The 20,420-nt window shown below is 42.0% G+C and overlaps 1 protein-coding gene across 3 annotated transcripts; it reads left to right on the top strand.

The window, feature by feature from the left end:
- Nucleotides 1-1,049: 1,049 nt before the first annotated feature.
- kita (KIT proto-oncogene, receptor tyrosine kinase a) lies at nucleotides 1,050-20,181 on the top strand. Of its 3 annotated transcripts, none has more exons than XM_019278214.2 (21): nucleotides 1,050-1,388; nucleotides 4,217-4,471; nucleotides 5,665-5,949; nucleotides 6,039-6,178; nucleotides 6,727-6,898; nucleotides 7,967-8,153; nucleotides 8,883-8,998; nucleotides 9,226-9,340; nucleotides 10,750-10,934; nucleotides 12,333-12,439; nucleotides 12,543-12,669; nucleotides 13,211-13,315; nucleotides 13,643-13,753; nucleotides 13,861-14,002; nucleotides 14,174-14,268; nucleotides 14,380-14,510; nucleotides 14,883-15,005; nucleotides 16,025-16,136; nucleotides 16,217-16,316; nucleotides 16,625-16,730; nucleotides 17,660-20,181. In XM_019278214.2, exons 1-21 carry the CDS (start codon nucleotides 1,334-1,336, stop codon nucleotides 17,840-17,842), a joined length of 2,952 nt encoding a protein of 983 aa, XP_019133759.1. In that variant the 5' UTR covers nucleotides 1,050-1,333; the 3' UTR covers nucleotides 17,843-20,181. The 3 variants fall into 3 exon arrangements, with proteins under 3 accessions (XP_019133759.1, XP_010729316.2, XP_019133760.1); XM_010731014.3 differs by having other exon boundaries at nucleotides 6,706-6,898; XM_019278215.2 differs by lacking the exon at nucleotides 1,050-1,388 and adding an exon at nucleotides 1,449-1,790 and having other exon boundaries at nucleotides 6,706-6,898.
- The last annotated feature ends 239 nt before the right edge of the window (nucleotides 20,182-20,420 follow it).

Genomic DNA, 20,420 nt, shown 5'->3' with positions numbered 1-20,420 from the left:
TCAGAGAGTAAGTGTGCTGTTTGTACTTTGCATGGCACGTACATGAAAGATGCTAATGAGGTGCATTACAGGAAGCAGGATCTGGTGTTTTTGGATCAAATGGATGGACTAAAAATTCTCTTTTGCTCTTCCTTTTTCTTAATTCAGCCTTGATCAAGTCGTGCCAACTTCCAGGCGATGCAAACTTCATTGCTGGAGTGGAGATCTTTATGACCTTTAATTACAGGTCTCCCATGAGAGGGAATAACCATTTCCTTTGGCTATGTATTACCTACTGTATAAGTGTGCCAACAACATTTTAAATGCACAACTGTGTCGACACAACATGTCTTAAAGTTATATGTTTCTATATATTTCGTACAAGAACATTAAAAAATGCAATATTGATTTCTTCTAAAAAGTCACTCAAACTGGGTCTCAGTGTGCAATGTGGTCTTTTATGGACATTTAAAGAAATAACTTGGAGACAAACGTTTAAAAAAAAACCTTAAACAACAGATGTTTTCAATCCAATATTTAAATGCTAATTCCCATCAACATTACGCACCATTAGAGAGTAGTCACCATGGTATGCGTGTTTGACAGCCAAAAAAAAACAAAAAAAACAGGCCAGCTCTGGAAGCCTGTGTTCACAAAAGTCACGCGCATTATCAGGAGGAGGCCAAAGACAAAGGCACGTTATGTCTCATCTCCTCTGGAAATAAATAAATAAAACGAATGAAGAAAATTTGATTGTAGCAAACACATTCCTTTCAGCTAAAAGCTGGTGTAGATAAGTGTTGAGCTTTTTTTAAATTTTATTATTATTCTTTTATTTATTTTGTACCAGAATAACAGGATCATGCAGGCGAGATTAACAGATTATTGTGCAGATGGCCGCATAATTCATCAGGACAGACCATAAAGACGCGTAAAAAAGTGGACTCTCTTTGTCTTGATCTGTCTCTGCGCTCTCCAAACACCTCCCTCCTTCCCTCCCTCCCTGTGTGTGTGTGTGTGTGTGTAATGTGTGAATTAATTGGCTCCACCACTGGCTCCCACAAACATGTTGTTTGACGTCACAGTCACTCAGAGATACCTGGTCGACCCGTACCGTCCGTCCCCTCCTGGCGCGCTCCAGGCGAACAGCATGTTTACAGACAAACGACGACCGCTGCTGTTGTTGCGAGGCCGTACAGAGCATCTGTGCCTTTAAAGACTTGTAAGTGCGTCTAACAGGAGCCCGCAGTCAACTTCCCACAACTCCGACGCGCTTCGGCGAGAGTAGAGTAGAGCTACCTTAACCAGAAAGGCACAGGCTCACCTTCACAGCTAGACCCATGGAATAATAACTATGGAATACCACTGGATACTGCTGTCTGTGTTTTTACAGTTCACCTTCCATCCAGGTAAGACTTTTTTCTTTTTTCTTTTTTGCTATGCGCTTGATGTGCCATTACGCACGCAACTTGTTGCTGTTGCACTGTTGGTACAACCAGAAACAGAGGTGTGGTCGATTATCTTTTAGTGACTGCGGGTGTTTACAAGATAATCCACATTATGGTGAATTGGCTCCACTTGCTCCGCGTCGTACTTCTTTCTTTGTTCTGGGAAGTGGTGCAACGAGAGAGCTAGAAAAAAGAAAAAAAAGAAAAGGCTGCAGATAAAACAACCTGAAGTCACTGAAAGCTGATGAGGAAAGTGGATACTTTGGCTGGATGATCTGGATGCGAGCGCGCTACTTTAATAATAGATGTTTTATTCGGGGAAAAGGGGCGAGACACTAACACACGCACAAGAGTGATCAAGCGGTGAGATGCTGATTGACAGACACGAGTGACACGATGAGAGGGGACTTTTTGGGTCGTGTTATGCCCAATGAAGGCGACAGGTTCATGCGCTTTGGCTTTGTGCCGCGCATAACCGTCTTTATGGAAATACATTGGAAACTCCTGCTTCTAGGGAAGTATGCAAACGAGCGGCCGGTCTATCACAAACTAGTTTGCATTCTTATTTAATTTATCAGTTGTTGGATAAATATTGTCACGCGTGTGACTGTAACACGGAACATTTGCACCGCAGCCTGGCTCGTTTGTTGGGTTTGTGTGCTTCGCCCTTTAGATGAGGGAGCTGGAAAACACATTGCAACTATTACAGCTTGGCATCATGTTTAGAATTTTAGCTGCAGAGGTCAATGCCCATAAACACCTCGACTAATTGTATTTTAACTGCCTTTTACGTCTTCTGTGTGTGTGTGTGTGTGTGTGTGTGTGTGCGTGTGTGTTTATTGTAGGGGGTCTGTTTATATGAGAGTCTGTCACTCAAAGACAGTTTTTTTTTTATTATTATTCTTTGTCAGGAAACAGAGTTTGGGATTTCCCTAGAGATAGCTTGGAAATCTATGGAAAGCTGCCATGGCACACTCACAAACACACTCATGCACCCACACACACACACACACACATACACACACACATACACACCACCTTTGCCAAAAAAAAACTTATTTTGATACTTATCTATTTTCTTATGTAAATCTAAACGACAGTCTGATGGGTGCTCATGGGAAACCTGTGATAATATCACCAGGGCAATTTCGGATGTCTGCCACATCTTCATGCATTGTGCACAGACTGGGCTGTCATGTGATGCAATAAGGCACACCATGAAGTTAAGCCTGTTCAGCAGGCTTCACACATTATTGACTTTTAGCATGTTTTCTGCTGCTTTATGATGATTTAATAAATAATAAATATGTAATCAAATGATTACATAATCAAATAATTGAAGAACTTCGATCTCCACCCCTGCCATGGTCCTGACTAAATCTTTATGTTAAATTTCACAGTTGTTAGCCAAATATTTACGCATAGACACAGAGCCTGTGTAAACACACAGGTCATTAGCATTGGCATGTCTCTAAACAGACACATCTGTGTATGATACATAGCTGTTTGCTGTTCTGTGATTCAGCTAAATTACGCGTTTCAGATGAGTCTTTCCTGCCACCACACCCTTTCCAATGTTTTCTCCCTTCACAGTAAATTATCTATGTCCAATCATAAAAGTGCAGACCTGAGCAATGAAGGAATCATTTAGGTGCATTGCTCCCACCTTGCTTGATGTTTTGGAAGTGGGAACCAAACATATTACCCATTCACTTTCCCCACCTGTTTCCAGTTGGTGCAGCAGATTAAATCTTTTGGTTATCTCTCCCTTCAGAAATCAATCCTCTGTGTGACGCCACACACATTTGTATTATTTAATAGAATGGACTGGAATATGTGGGAGAATGCATGATTAAGGAAACATGCAAAATCAAGTAATATTAGGCAGAAGTACGTAATATTACTTGATTTCCCCCGGTCATTACAGATTTCTTCTCAGATGTCAAGAGGGTGAGGTTTCAAGCCCTGCTGACACACAAAGCCTCTTTACCTGCATTATGATGATAGTCAGAACTTAAAGGCTCAGTCTGTCATTTCCTAAACAATAAGCACAAATATAATCGCACCTATTAAAGTTGGAGCTGTAAATGAGGATGATTGCGCTTCTCAGATGATTGACTTACAAACTTTTAACTCAGTGGTTCCAATGTAGGAAATCTCCAAGAGGTCCAAAGATAAAACTGATGGGTTACAAAATGATTGAAGCTCGATCATCTGCTTTTACTTTTGACATACTGCATATTTTCAACTGTTTATGTCTCTAAATCTCCTTCATATAAACTCACACTGGGTTTATATGAACTCATGCTCAGGGTTCATAAGTACACTTTGCATTGTTAAGGTGTCTTGTTTTAAGCCTTAAATGTTGGGAACCAATGGTTAATCTGTTTATAAAAAAGACCTTTCAATCAATCTGGAAATGAGTGCCAGGACAGATCTTCTGTCTTAAAATTCTTGTTCAGTCCTGTTTATCCTTTAAGATCAGTAAATAACTTTAGGCTGTTCTAATTATCAGGAATCATGTTGGGTTGTAGGTGTTGACGCATGTTTGTTTCACAGCGCTGAGAAAATGTTTTCTTCCCATAGCGCAACTTAACTCTCCAGAATCCTGAGATTTTAAAATCTGTCAAGACTTTGAACTGCATTTCACTTTTTCACTGTTGTGATTGTGAACATCAGCAATGTTGCAGTGATCATGCATGCTTGTGGTGAATGTCTAAACATGTTTTATTAGGATTTTATTGCGTTGGATATGCAGTTGATTTCTTTATCTCTCTATCCCATCGTAGGCAACACCAAGCCCACTATCGCCCCCTCCGGATCCCACATTGTCGTCTCAGTCAACGCACCCTTTGAGCTGCGTTGCCAGGGTGTGAAGGCGATGCAGTGGCAGCGAGAAGAGCGGCCGAAGGTGCGGGGAGAGAAAAAGACCGATGGGATGTCGATACTGCACATCCCCAGGGCCCAGCCTGTTCACATGGGCCGCTACATCTGTCTGGAGGAGAGCTCCATGGAGCAAGCCTCCATTTACGTCTATGTGAAAGGTACATGGGTGTAAAAGAGTGCTTTTAGGTGATGGCATGTTTGAGATCATGTGGTGAGAAAGAGAAGAAAGAAGTTTGCAGAGTGAAGCAGAGAAAATGTTTTGGCATTTCTCTCCGTGGTGACAAGGAGCAGTGTGTGTGTGGGTGTTTTTTGCAGAAGAAGGTGTTTGTGATTTTGACCTGGACAGGTACAAAGCTACAGCTATTTATTGAGTGCATGAGTTTTACTGTATTTGCTTCTCTGTGTGACTCCACATCCTCTTGGCTCACTGCCATCTCTGCAGGCTTAAATCATGTGCTGATCATGATCCTCAATCCACACATCTATTTACCTTTGAGGCAACACTGCCTGCTTTTTTAGATGAAAGGCTCACATGAAGCATTACATTAAGTCAGCTGACAAACCTGTGCACAGAAACTTTAAATCTAATCAAATAAAGCTGCAGCCGGTTTGGCAGGACAGTTGTTGCACCTGTTAATTCTCCAAATGTGGAAAAAAGAAAGAAAAAAATCAGTCATGGCTAAAACATTTCAGCTCTGGATGAATAGGGGATAGTTACTATGGTAACAGCAAGTGCGGTTTAATATGTAAACTATCAGAAATACATGATAAGAGCATTTACAGTGCAGCCGACCAAACTTGCATTGTTGTGACCCTCTCAGCAAACGAGTTTCCGCTCACCTGTTTTTAGAATAGCGCCCCCATATTATTACATACCCGTTTTTACGCACGAAAAATTGGAGTATTGATGAAAACAGTGCTACTAGAGGTCAATGAGTGATGAGGAATGGCGGCAGATAAAAACATCAAGTCAGTTTGGAGCAATGAGGATACATTCCACAAATGAACCCATGAAACATGCCAACTTTCCAACACTTCTCAATATCCAATGTGCATGTTACAGTATTTTGAATCCAGCACAAGAATGGCGGACCCTGCCAATACAAACAAAGGCTAGCCTACTTTTGACAAAGGTAATCAGTGCATTGAATGGCTAATGAAAGATGCCAGTCATAGATAGCATGAGAAGTAAGGTTTCAAGACATCATCAGGTTTATTTAGATGGAGTAAAATCAACAAAAAAGTTGTTACACCACCACCTGGCACAAACTAAAGCTTCAACAACTCAGCATGTACTTCCGTTTACAGCTCCGACACCACCTTTGATGAGTGATTACATTTTTCTTGGCAGATCCTGACAATCCTTTCAGAAAATCAATGGTGTACAACATTCTCACTCGCGAGGGAAATACTGCTTCCATCCCCTGCCTGGCAACTGATCCAAGTCTGGACAGCCTACGCCTGGAAACATGTTCCAGTCAAGATCTGGCCTCTGGTCTCCAGTTTTCTCCAAACCTGGAGCAAGGCATCCTCATCCACAACACACAAAAGGCCTACGAAGGTTGCTATGTGTGCGCAGGAAGACTCGGCGAACAACATGTGAAATCGCATCACTATTTTCTGACAGTCAAACCAGGTAAGGTGGTGTGAATGCACGCGGGTTGTTGCTTCAAACGCTCTCTGACACACACACAGGTTGAAAATTCTTGAATTATTTCCTTTCAGTTCCCAATGCTCCCCCTGTGATTGAGATGCAGGCGCCCAAAAGACTGATTCTTACCCGGAATCAGAGTCTCTACCTCGCCTGCAACACCTCCAACGTCAACGGAGACATCCAACTAAAGTGGGTCACCCCACCTGGCTCGGTGAGACTCTTCTCCCTTTTCTCTTTTCTGTGCTGTCGGTGGAAGTTTCTTATACTACACACTGAGTGTAGATTGATTGTAGTCCTGTAAGATTTAAAAGGGTTTTGATCAGTTTAAACAGACAGATAGACTTATTAGTTAAGAAGAGTCAACCACTGAATATCAGCCGTCCTTTGGATTTCTACCCATCACAAAAAGTTTAGCTGTCACAAGTGAATCAATCAAGAGAAAAATCACAAATTGAATATTTGATTTTGTCATTTTAAACTTAAATTGCAGCAAAATTGCTTCTCGTGCAGCCTTGTTATCAGTGGATGTCTGTTCTTATGAGCGTGAGTGAAAGGGTTCAAATTTCACGCTGCCTAAGCTTGAAGGATCTTAGCGTCACGGACTGTGGTGTGTGAGCGACCGTGTGCGTGTTGTGTCCTCGCATGCAGGCAGTTGAGTGTCTGTGTCAGTATTTGGATGCTTTAGAAGGATAGACACGCAGACGGGGTTAATCTCTAGAGATCTCTGGGCGTTGACAGGGTGCCGTCTGGTATCCACAGCAACCAGCAAAGGTTGACGTTGCTTCACGTATCCTGACGGAGCACTTCACCCATGTGCGCAGCACGATATTGAGCATCACGGCGGTCAGACCAGAGGACAGCGGGAGATACACATGTGAAGCCGAGAACGAAAAAGGTGTCACTACGCAATCAGTGTGGCTCGACGTTTATGGTGAGTACTCGGAGAGACGTAGCTTCACCTGTGAAGTTGAAATTTGTGGAAATTGAACTGACCAATGAGGAAGCAGAATCAGTCATTCTTGTGTTGAATCTCCTGATATTTAATTTCTCTCCTCAGCAGCTTAAAGTCTCCCAATTTCCATAAAAACTGAATTACAAAAGAAGAGGTTAGGAGTTAGATGAAACGTTTGATATCAAGGTAGATTCCAACAGTCGGTTTGCTTAACGATAGGAGACAGGAAAACAGTTAGTTTGGTTTATCTCCCACCTGTGCCTCAACCGCTCACTAATTAACATATTATATCTCATTTGTGTAATAAAATAACCCAGCTATCTGTTTCTCACTGTTTTGAGTCTTTACTAGCTACTGCCTAACCACAGCTTCATCTAGCCACACGAGAGAGACATCACTCTTCTCATAGTACTTTCCACCAGATTGTAAATAAGTCTAATTTATATTCAAAGCCCCAAATGTTTGCTTTAAATATACTCCGGATGTGATATTGAGTATGAGCTGTGGAACAACTTTAAGACTGTGAAGTGTTTATATTTTTTTATTGTTTCTTTATTTTAACAGCACATTAATAAAACATTTCTGTAAATGCGCTAGAGTTAGCCAAGAGGTTATTTTTCATCTGTAGATGTTGCAAAGTCACCCTAAAAACAGAATATACTTCGTTTATTCAGGACAACCAGAGTCTCAGAATGCTAATCCACATATAAAACTCGTCACAACATAGTTAGACACGAATTGAAACATGCAAAGCAGAGGCATTAAATACCTCAGTTAATTTGAAAACTGAACCACAATGAACAATGTGCATGCAGAAACACGAGGGCAGACCGGTAATAGCGAGGTTGCAACAGGTGACAGCAGACAACAACAAGAAGGGAAGATCAGCACAGGCAGACTGAGAACAGTAACATGCATTTAATGTTGGTGACAGAGATGAGTACATGCCTGTAAATCTCAAGGCTAACATCACTCACGTCACATTCTCCATGGCTTCATCTTGCTTATGCAAATGCTGTAACAATATCTCGTCTCCTTATTTTTCAGAAAAAGGATTCATTAACTTAACGCCTGCGGGCAACGGGACCATACAGGTCCGTTCAGGCGAGAGTTTGCCTCTCATTGTTGAAATGGAGGCTTATCCAAAGCTGCACACTATCTCCTGGAGTTTCATGGGCCAAGAGCTGCGCAACACAACCGACCATGTCATCACCACACACAGCCATGAATACAGGTGAGGCAACACACACACGTTTTTTTTTTTTAGGTGCCCTAGTTTTGCCACATAGGTGAAAATATTCATTATCCTCGCTCAGTGGAATTTAACACATTTGGATTAGCTTCGGGTAAGTGGGGGTGATGATGTAACAACTGAGCTTGTCACGACGCCCTGAGAAATACAGCTGAAATTTAAAAAAACACCCCAGGGGTTTTTAGTGAAACTGGAACAGTCAGGCTATAAATGGAAAAGAAAACATGAAATATATGCAATAAAATAACTCTGTGCTGCAGATATAAATATGTTATATAATGTTATCTGAGACTGCATGTTCAACATCATTTATTTTATGTTTCATGGTGTTTGTTTTAAGCATTTTTTCATTTATTTTATGTTTCATGGTGTTTGTTTTAAGCATTTTTTTCTGTATGAGAAGTATAGGACGTGACCTTTAACGCTCTATTGGACATGACGGCCTAAAGAAAATGGTACATGTGGGAACAGAAACATTAACCCCTTTTCACAACGTTAAAAAGTCAATAAATCCATATCAAGTGTGAGAAACTTCTTAAGTAGCCTCGAAAATTAGTATGGAAACATTTTGCATGTGCACGCAGAGTAGAAGTAAAACAAAAGATAATCTAAATGCAAATATCTCTCTCTGTTTTTAAATTCTCTCTCAGGCAGCATTACCGATGAATGATGAATGCACTCATGCTAAACATTTAATTTCCTTGTGTTTAGGTACAGCAGCGAGCTGAGGCTGGTGCGGCTGAAAATGTCAGAGGGTGGAGTTTACACCTTTCAAGCCTCCAATGGCGACGCGTCAGTAAACCACACATTCACCATCTTTGTGATCAGTAAGTGGTCTCATAGATTTTATTTTAAAAGGTTTTCTGTTCCCTTAAGCCACATGTTGACTTCCATTCATCAGCAATGCGTTACTCTTCAGTAGCTGACACGAGGGAATAGGTTTCATTGACCTTTTGCTTTGTGTGAAATGAGGTCTTGCACTTTACTTCACCTCACCGAGCTTCAATACAGTAAAAAAAAAAAAAAAACCCTGACATTAATGTGTGTTTGTTAGGTAAACCTGAGATTGTATCCCATGAGGGTCCAGTGGATGGACAGGTACGCTGTGTGGCGGAGGGGTCCCCTGCCCCGCGGATCACCTGGTACTACTGTGAGCAGCCCTATGCCAGGTGAGACCGCAATTAGCCTCTTACAATCAGTGAGTAGGTGCAGCGTTTTAAAATTAGAACAGCGTGGGCTGTTTGTTTTTATTGTCTTGCAGTGGGCGGGGTTAAGATGGAAAATATGATCTCATGCCAAACAGACAAATGCCAATCAAACCACACCCTAACCATAACAACTAAACATGATTCTTTTTAAACACTGTTGCTTATATTACATTCATGTCACACAGAGACACTGTGTCACAAGTGAATGGACTTGCACTGAACTGCAGCCTAAAGTAATTAAAACTGACATTAGACAGACTGGTCTGGTCATCGTCATCACAAACTGACTTAACAATAAAAAAAAAACTGCCCAACCAAAATCAACAGCAGCGAGTACACTCATGTTTGCCAACAAACGTGATGGCTTTTGTTTGAATGTAGGTACAAGGTGTCCGTTCAGTAATACGTCATTTATGTAATTGTGTCATCTAGCAGCTCTCACGCAGTTTGTAGAAAGTGATTTAATTTCGGGGAACTGCGCTCGGTTCTTTATCTGAGACACTCCTCTATGTTTGCACAAAGCGCCACCCATTTATTGCAAAGCATCCGCCCATCATTACCCATCTGCACTTTATTTGCACGTTCACATTCAAACTCACGCGAAGAAGCATCTCGAGGGTCCTAAAGGTCACACTAAAGACATGTTGGATAGAGGAGTGATGATGACGTCGTAATGAGGGATTGTGGGATTTGAAGGGACTGACTTGCGATTGGCCGATAGTGATAAGATGACCCCCCTCCCATGTGACTGGGGATTGGAGTAAATTGACTTGTGATCGGTAGGAGGGGCCCAGGACGTCTGCTTGGATACAACCGGAGTTGTGTCAAACATAAAGTGTGTTGAAGGAGGAGCACCTGGTTGCTATAGTAACACCAATCCCAAGCAACACGGGCAATGAATCATAAGTGATTATCCAAACTTTAATTATAATTAAATCCACTTAATACTCATTAGATGCAGACATGTGAATGCATGTACGGAAAACAGAAAGTAATGTGACCTGAGTGAGCTCATGACCGGAGAGCACCAATCACGAGACGACAACTGCTTTTTGTGGTGCGGTGGTGTGAAATAGGGAGGGGTGGGCTATTGTTACACATGTCACTTTCTTTTCGTGAGCACAGAAGGGATTCTCCACTATTATTATGACGTCTGGTGAAACTTAACTGCTGGCAATTTACTGAAATCTGAGGACTTGCGCCTGTGGTTTTTCATATTGTGTTCAGTGTTTTCAGGAATCAGGAAAGGAATGTGTGTCTCTGAGAGACTTAGGTGAGAAATGCCTGGGTGTCCTGACAGGGGACAATTGATGAATAGCTCAATGATCCTGTCAGCCTTTTGTTTACAATGTATAATCTTCTGCCTTCAGGTGCTCCCAACAGATGAATGCTACCCAGGAGGAACACAATGTCATCACCGTTACGCTCTTCAGCCCCATGTTTGGGAAGACAGAGGTGGAGAGTCGGGTGAACGTCAGCAGGGGAAGGTTCAATACTCTGGAATGTGTGGCTACGGTGGAGGGAGAGCAGGCGTACACGCTCTTTTCCATCAGCGGTGAGTCACATAAATGTGAACGGCCACATAAATAAAGTAGGATGCAGTCCGTAAGTGAGTACGCGCATCATGTTAAACTGGGGCCACATGATATTGAAGGGTGGCGCCTGTCAGTCTCGTGTTTTGTTGCTGAATTGCTGTAATCCTCTCCATGTCCTCGCCTTCAGATTAAAGTTAAGCACAACAGAGTTAATATGCAAGAGAAGACACACACACCCATTAAAATCTCCTCTTTTCATATCGTTGCCCACCTGTGTTGGCTTTATTAAAACTTAATAGACTCATCTAAATTATGTAAAAACAAAATCTGGGACTCCCAGCTCTGTGGACTTGAAAACAAATTTATCTTAGTAGCTCTGCTCCTCTGTAAACCCCACGCTAGATTTAATCTTCACCACCAAATATTTACTACAAGCACGATTGTGCCAAGGATTAACCCATACATGTGGTCTTACATCTAGTTAGGTCGTCTCTAATCTGTTAGGTAAACATTAGCAAGGAGAGACACCTCAACATGATTGGCTACAATAAGATGTTGTCGCTCACAGATAGGAATTATCTTTAGTCCATTGTTTACTTTATGACTCCAAATCCGCCCCGCTTTAACGGCTTCCCCATCTGCTGTCCTCAAAGTGGTGTGAGGTGTGCGGGAACTGAAAGCACAGCAAAGTTGTCCCCGTCTGAGCCCCGGAGACCCGGGTTAATGCGGGGCGCAGGGGGCTACAGCGGGTATGTGGGCGAGCACTTATGAAGGAGGAGAGTGTTTGTGGCCAGGCAGGACAGGCCTAAGGGAGCGTGTGGCCAGGATTTTTGTGCTTCACAGAGTAACAGCAGACCAGGCGGAGGCGCTGAGAGTGTGGAGCGCAGTAGGAGTCCTGGCGGTGCTGGGCGTTCTGGGGGAGGCTTGGAGGTGTCAGTGAGCTGCAGCAGAGAATACATCGAGCTTTAGAAACCACTGACAGGTTTACAGAGGATTAGTTCCTGCAGACTCTGCATTCTCAGATTTGAAGTGCAGAGAAAGCTTCTTATCTCTAAAGAGCTTATTACACCGCACTGTACAGAGGAGCAAAACAATAAGGCATCACAAACACAGGACAGACACACAGGAACACAACCCTGATTACATATAATCACTCACCGCCACAGCTGTAAAAGCAACAGAAATGCAACGACAAAACCAAATAAAGTGCAGAATTTGCAAACAAAGCAAAAAGCTCTTCAGTGTGTGTGTAGACATAATTGGATTAGTTTGCTGTGATTTGGCCAAAGTGAGCTCCACTGTGACTTAGCCCTCTCTGGCTTACCTTAATGCATATTTGCAATGTCGTTTAGAGTGTAAACACTAAGTTAAAGTTATTACGCATCTAACAGGATACGGTCATATTTATCTCCCTGCAGAGAGGACTGTTCCTCATGATCTGTTCACCCCTCTGCTAATTGGCTCTGTGTCGGCAGCAGGCATCCTCTGTCTCATCCTTATCATGTTGGTCTACAAGTACATGCAGGTAAGACAGCGCTGCATGGCGCACCCTCTTTCCTGAGTTCATGACATGTTGACACAATTTGTAATTTATGTCCCACTATCTTTTTGTTCGCAATCATTACCAGAAACCCGAATACCAGATTCAGTGGAAAGTTATCGAGGGCATCCATGGAAACAACTATGTGTATATTGACCCCACCCAGCTACCGTACGATCACCAGTGGGAGTTCCCTCGAAACAACTTGCGCTTCGGTGAGTGACATGGACTCATTTATTAAAGCTACCTGTAGCGTGTGCTGCATCTAGGCCTCTATAATTCCCTAATTCGATTATAATAATTATTATTCTGTCATTTCTGAAACACTGCGAGCAGACTGTCGTGGAGATAAACAGTGGTTTGTATCAGTAATAAAGCCTGACAGTGCAGTCGGCATGACATCACCGCTGCCACCCTCAGGCTACTCCATGCTGACTGACAGACACCCTGTTTTCTGCGTATATGGACACAGCATTAAGGTTTTAGTCATGTCTGTGATCATCACAGACCAACCAGTTCCACAGCTCATTAATGAAGAAACCCCACTCCCTCACTGCAAACATGATGTTTGTTGACATATTCTGGGTGTTGTTTTTAACAAACCTACTTAAACAGGATCCTGCGTGTCCTGGTGCCTACGTACACAGCCTGGGGGCTCAAACTGGAGTTGTCCTAGGAACGCTGGCATTGGTCCAGTTTGTGGGAGGGAAGCAGGATGGGGGAATAACAGTTTTGTGTCTGTCTTTTTGACTTTAGGGAAGACATTGGGATCCGGTGCATTTGGGAAAGTGGTGGAAGCCACTGCCTACGGACTCTCCAAAGCGGACTCTGTCATGACAGTGGCTGTGAAAATGCTCAAAAGTAAGTCGTCAAGCACGCAAACAAACACTATTTTGTCTGTCTGACAAATGTACATAGTAAGCTGTGTGTTATTAAGAGGTAGTAATAAATAAATAATTAGTCCGCAGGTGCCTGGGCAGATAAAACAAGTTTTTATCTGGTGATTAACACACTGCTGCCACACCGACATATTTAGCAGGCAGTGGTTTACTTTATTTAAGTCCAGCAGCCACCGTTGTTTCTATCCTGCACATACCAGATCATGATATATAATCATAGTTCATCCTACAGTATACTCCTAATCCTTATGCACATGCTGATAATGTTCCAATCATTTTTTTCCCACAGCGAGCGCTCACTCCACAGAGAAAGAGGCGCTGATGTCAGAGCTGAAAGTCCTCAGTTACTTGGGAAACCACATGAATATTGTCAACCTGCTGGGAGCCTGCACAGTTGGAGGTACGGCAGCCATGTTTGCCCTGCATTATCATTGTTTCCCCCCCCATGAGCTATGAGTCATGTATTCGGAAAGATCATTATCATGGGGCGTCTTTGTTTTTCTGCAGGTCCCACGCTGGTGATCACAGAGTACTGCTGCTTTGGAGACCTCCTCAACTTTCTCCGCAGAAAGAGGGAATCCTTCATCTGCTTTAAGCTTGAGGAAGACTGCTACTACCGCAACGTCACGCTACAAAGAGACGCAGCTGGGTCAGGTTCTTTTTTTGTGTGTATAAAGAGGAGTTTAATGTGTGTGGAAGAGAAAAGGCAGTACTAGTATTTACTATCCAGAACGTGCGTAGGAGGAGGGTATTTGGACAGCAGTGTGCCTATGTGTGGCTGTGCTCAGCTGAGACCAGACTGCTCCTTTCCTCTTCACAGTGACAGCTTGAATGGCTACATGACCATGAGGCCTTCTGCTGCTGGCAACGTGCCGCTCGGCTCATCCTCTGAGAAGAGGCGCTCGATACGCAAAGGCAAGCGAGCCAGCCATTCATTAAATTTCTTAAAATACACAGAAAAGCAGTCGAAGGAAGATTTGTATCATTTCAGGAAAAATAAACTTCCTTCCCCGTTTGTCTCCTCAGGTGGCTCCTACACTGAGGCAGATGCCGAGAGCGAGCTGTTTGACGAGGACGGTCTGTCTCTGGACACAGAAGACCTTCTCAGCTTCTCGTACCAAGTGGCCAAAGGCATGGAGTTCTTGGCCTCCAAAAATGTAAGCATCAGATGTCAGATAACAAACTATCGTCCTTGATTTTTTTGGGGGGCAAAATGATGTTAAATGTGAATTTCTGCAAAATGGCAAATGTAGAGCACAGGTCATGTTTCCACAGCTAGTAAACGGATCTAAAATGCATGTTGGAGCATGCTGTTGAAAAATTTATTAGTTGTGGAGGCAAGATACTGTGGCCAGCAAGCTCATGTGTCAGTGTCAGTGGTTGTGTGTTACAGATTCAAGTGTGGAAACTCAGTACCAAACTGCTTTAGGAGAAGGACTTCATTCATGACTAATGTTATATTATTAATTGGTCATTTATATAACATGTATCATTTGATATTAAAAGGTAGTGGCGCATTTGTTTTTCAGTGTATCCACAGAGACCTGGCTGCAAGAAATATCCTTCTGACTCAAGGAAGAGTGGCAAAGATCTGTGATTTTGGCCTGGCCCGAGACATCACCACAGACTCCAACTATGTAGTCAAAGGCAACGTAAGTCTGCACCAAAGATGTGAAAATAAACACTGGAACTGTCATTTTGTAAAACAGGCAGAGGCAGATATGTTAGTCTTCATACATATTCAGCAAGTCTAGCTTGCTTTGACTTCTAGGAACTATTTAACTATCTTCTTCACTTATTGCACAAGTTATCTGTGAAGATTTATACATCAGGTATCGCAACACAAACTATCTCATCCTCATGTAATTTCTACATGAGCTGCCAGATAAGATAATATAAGATAAATAAGATGATCTATTTCATAGATCAAATGAAATAAATCATACCAAGGTTTCAAGATTTAAACTTTGACTTGAGTTCATCTTTCCATACACTCACATTACGAGAGACTGTTTGACCTGTTCTGGCAGACGCTACAGGTGCACTAGAGCCAAGACAAACAGACTCAGGAACAGTTTCTTTTTTTTTTTTTTTTAGATTTTTTTTGGGCCTTTTTATACCTTTAATGATAGGACAGCTGAAGATAGACAGCAAGCAGGGGGCAGAGAGAGGGGGAGTGACATGCAGTAAATGGCCGTCCGATGCGGGATTCGAACCGGGGCCAGCTGCAGCTCAGGAATAGTTTCTTTCCCAAAGCCATCACTGTCCTAAACGCAGACATGCACTAGCTCCCCAACATGCAAAATCTCTTGTGCAATAACTTTACCTTCATAACTTCCTGTGCAATAATCTTACCTGTGTGTCACGAGCAATAACCTCATGTGCGATAATTGTGTAATAATGTGCAACAACCCCTGTCATGTAGCATCCTGCAGCATTCACTTTTTATGAATCCCCCATGTATTTTTCTATAGCATCTATATTTTTAGCATTGCATTTGTATTTATATTGTGTTTTTTATCTTGTCTATATCGACGCTACACTATGCTATTACCTATATAAGGACCAGCACCTCGTTGAAGCCCCCTGTAATTTCGTTGTGCTTACAGTATGTCTGTTGTGCAATGACAGTAAAAAGCTTTTTATTCTATTCTGAATGTTTTTCTTTCAGGCCCGTCTGCCAGTGAAATGGATGTCTCCAGAAAGTATTTTTGAGTGCGTCTACACGTTTGAGAGTGATGTGTGGTCTTATGGCATCTTGCTTTGGGAAATCTTCTCACTAGGTACGATTATGCAACTATTGTGTGGCTATCTGTATGTCTTTGAAGTTCTTTTTTAAAATCTAAATCTCCCTTGAATGTAGGTAACAGTCCGTATCCTGGTATGCCCGTGGATGCCAAGTTCTACAAACTGATAAAAGAGGGATACAGAATGGATGCTCCAGAGTTTGCACCCAGTGAAATGTGAGTTATCGCTGACATTGAATATGAGTGCAAGTTAAAGGTGTTGTGTTGAGAAGTACCACAGGAGAGATGGTGTGATTGAGTAGATGGAGATGGTGAGACGATAAAGAATGCAATGTGGGGGGCGTTTGAACAGCAGCCCGCTCTCTTCCTGTTGAATTTGGCTTTTCACAAGTATAACAAACACTGACATGGTGGAACTGAGAACAGAAAACAGTACACACACACACACACAGACAAAAAAAGAAAGAGGATGTACTGACTGAAGACTAATAAAGGTGTTTGTGTGTCCGTACGCTGCTGTGCAGGTATCAGATTATGAGGTCCTGCTGGGATCCTGACCCCTTCAACAGACCCCCCTTCAGGAAGGTCGTGGAAAGGATTGAACAGCAGCTGTCAGATGCCACTAAACATGTAGGTTCAACTGCTTTAAATCTATTTTTCACTTTTACTACAAAGGTTCAAAATTCCTTTCTTTTAAAAAAATAAAGAACTGAGAAGGCTTCACGGGCCGCACAGCTGGATCATGAGGTAGTGAAAAAGAAGCGACTCCAGGGTCCTTAAGCAGTAGAAAGCTGATGTGAAGCGGATTATGTGATTACCTTTGACACAATATTTGAGCCTCCAAAAACAGAAATGTATAATATGCTAATATAAAGTGGTAGACCAAGAGTATTGGACACCAGGTTGATTTCACTCTGACATTTTAAGAGGTTCTTTGCCTTTTTAGATTTTTTTTTTATGTCGCAGCTAATAATCTAAATGTAAATGCCACTTCTTGCGGTGAACTCTTTTTAAAGGTCACCTCCCTCCTTCAGACATGATTTAGGTAAAGCTCTGGGGCCTGTCACAGCATGGCCAGATGTGTTTAAGAATCTCCATGTGTCTGATTTTTTTTTAAACTACAATTTCCAGATTAAACTAACAAGACAGAACACGTTAAAGGGAACTTTAGAGAAGCTCGATGCTAAATTATTCTTCTTTGCTACATGCGGATGACAGCGTTGGTCTGCGCGGCTGAGTCAGTTGGCTGTGGTCCAGATTCAACTATGTCAAATATTGCCATGAAAGTTTGCTGTGCCATGTGTTTTGCACGCTTCATTAAGCTAAAACAGCCTCACAGAGCCACCAATCTTCACTAAAGGATATAATTAGTATCCTAAAATGTCAAACTATTCCTTTTAATTGATCCACATGACGAGTTACAAATTGTGCACATGAGTCGGATACTGAAACTTCACTGAGGTGTTTGAAATTGCAGAACTGAGAGAATCTGTGAATATCAACCATCACAAACTTTGTTCCCCCTTCTTATCTGTTTCTCACTTCTTCCTTATCAACAGATTTATCTGAACTTCAGCTCCAGGCTTCCTGTGACACCCAGAGCCAGGGAGGAGCCCAGTTCTCAGAGCACATCTTTTCACCATCTCAACTCATCCGGCAATAACAGCCCTCCGACTCAGCCCTTACTGGTCCAGCACGAGGTCTTCCTGGAAGATACAACCCTCAATGCCCAATGGGTGTAAGGACCCACCCAAACACGTCTGGCTGCCTCCTAAAGTGCCTGAAATGTTCCGCCACAAACCATCCAACCACTACAACCCGCCCACCCCTCCAGTACCAGCGACATGTGTTGACTTGATAATTGCCAGCTATTGCAAGAAAGAACAACAAAGGACGAATGGCTGGTTACCGTTATCACTATTATTGCCTACTGATTACAGTGAGGACAGTTGGACTAATGCTTCTCTGCTCATAGCAAATGACTGTTCTGGCACCGGGGAGGGTGGAGGGACATCAGCTGTTACTCTAAAACTGTCATTAAGTACATTATTACACTGTTTTTCCACACATTTCATAAAGATTGTTTTTTTTTTTTTTTTAGTACTCTGCATATATAAACTGTTTCTTTCTATCTATTGGAGTTTTTTTTTCTTTGTACATTTTGTGTTTTGTTATTCTTTGTTGTTTTTTTTCTGTTATGGATATATTTATGTAGCATTTTTATTTTTGGTTGGCTGTTGCAGTTGTTGGAGGAAAAAGAAAAAAAAAAGCACTTGAGGCACTTGAACTTGAACATCAGTACACACACCACGTTATGCAGCTTAATGTTTCTTTTTCTGTTTTTGTTTTTTTTTTACTCTTCTATTGTCAGTATTATATCCAACTGTTCACATCTGTGTTTTATGAAGGACATACTTTTTTCGGGGGCCAATTTAAAATTTAAATTTAAAGACACTGGTATATAAGCTATTTAGACAGCATGGTCGGTCACATGCTTAGAGTCCATAAGTGCTTCAAGTCGATTAGGAGATACATTTCTGCTCTTTTAATGTCGGATGTCACTACCTAGAGAGCAGCTGTCTTTACTGGCTCTGGGATCAGACCTTGATTACTTAGACATGGTACGCTAGCTTTTCATTTATGTGCTTGTTGACTGTATATGTGTACATATCTGTAGGTGATGATATTAGTCATTGCTATATGATGAAATGGGAAGCGTCAGAGTTAACCATTAGACAAAAGTAGACACTCTGAGAAGTAATGCAGGTGCATAGTTTCACTTTTTGACAGCTGGACTGCTGCAGAGTTCTCATGTAAAAGTGTAAATAACTGTTCAGGTTTATATCGTTGCTCTCCTGCCACATCCAGTGTATGATCTTTGTTTACAAGCATGAGACAGGTACTGCCATTTCTGAGTTGTGTTTTCTCTGCTTTTCACCTGCTCCCCCTCTGTGAAGGATCAGGAAATGGGAAGCTTTCTGTTTTGGCTGACAGGCAGTGCTAATATACAGCATATATCATGGATAGAGTCAAGGAGATGCTCATGTGAAATGCCATTTCGGTGGACTGCGGCATTCCCTGAGGTGACAAACGAGAGGAAAACGGAGGGTCTTCAAGGCCGAATGACTAGTCGGTACAGAGCTCATTCTCGGTGTGGTCATCTCATTGTTCTCCGACCAGTTGCTGGTTTCCTAGCAGTCCTTCTCTTCTTTGTATCCAGCTGTTTCCTCCATCAGAAGTGGGACTTTCAGCACCTCTCAGCCAGTAGTCTGTATCAGTCCAGACCATTATGATTCCCCTCTTCCCACTGGTGGATGTTGTTGTGAAAAGCACCAGGAAAGTGTCCTGTTTGTGTGTATGAACGCATGTGTGTGTGTTTGCGTGTGTGTGTGTGCGAGCATGTCTTCTGGTCTTCGTGTGCATGTCTGTATGATTGCAGAATTAAAAGAATTACTGTCAAGAGGTGCCACTACTAAAGATTCATCAAGTCGTTTAGGCTACTAAAACCCCACCGTCTTACTGCTCTTGTCTTTTTTTTTGTAAATATAAATGTGCGTATATTGTAAAGTAATGTTGATGCTTTTGAAGATGTTTATCTTAATGAAGATGTGGTACATTGATGCAGAATTTTATCATGCTGTATTTTCTTACGTGTGGACAGATTTTCCAACTGTAGATTCTGGAAAAGCTGCTTGTGTGTCTGTCACCATGGTAACTTAAACAGAAAAGATTCACTTTGGCAAATGTTTTGATTTTGACTCATATTTCATTATTTCAACCAGTTATGCCAGTTCAATCGGTAACCGCCTCAGCGAGAAAGGCTTAACTGTTTCTACTGGTCATATCTGATCTCAAATATTCATGGAAATATCAATAAAAAAATGATATATCTCACTGGGCAACCAAAATGTTTCAGGATAATAGAGATTACTCTTCATTTCATTGCATCTAAAAAAGGTTTCCCTGCATTTTACTACATATTTATTAAATCTGAGGCTTTAGTGTTACCGTGTACATTTGAGGTGTTGCTAATACATGTGTCAATGTAAATAAAATTGTGTATATTGAATTCCCAATTCAACTTTTTTTGGGTCCTTTTTTTTTGTTGCGTCCTCGCTCGCAGAGACACGCCAACTTTATCTCACAGCTTTTCTTAAATATCACACGGAAATGCGTGACAACATTTTTATAGCTGAGCTGAACTCTCGTAGCACGTTATCCCCTGAGGTGGGTATAACAAGTGATTCAGATTACCTCTAATTGCTTGTGAAATTAAGGTTCACATGATTGCATCCAAATGCTCATGTCAAGTACAGTAAA

The sequence above is a fragment of the Larimichthys crocea genome, chromosome XVII (genome assembly GCF_000972845.2).
Source record: "Larimichthys crocea isolate SSNF chromosome XVII, L_crocea_2.0, whole genome shotgun sequence".
Taxonomy (NCBI): Eukaryota; Metazoa; Chordata; class Actinopteri; family Sciaenidae; genus Larimichthys; species Larimichthys crocea.
Note: the sequence above shows the minus strand (reverse complement) of the source record. Positions and strands in the feature narration are given on the sequence as shown.

What these genes read in the sequence shown, in the direction of transcription:
- kita (XM_010731014.3), top strand. Translation starts at nt 1,334, where the DNA reads ATGGAATACCACTGGATACTGCTGTCTGTGTTTTTACAGTTCACCTTC. An exon ending in GGGTCACCCCACCTGGCTCG is followed by an intron (nt 6,179 to 6,705) that starts GTGAGACTCTTC and finishes GGGCGTTGACAG; the next exon opens with GGTGCCGTCTGGTATCCACA. An exon ending in GAGTTTGCACCCAGTGAAAT is followed by an intron (nt 16,317 to 16,624) that starts GTGAGTTATCGC and finishes GCTGCTGTGCAG; the next exon opens with GTATCAGATTATGAGGTCCT.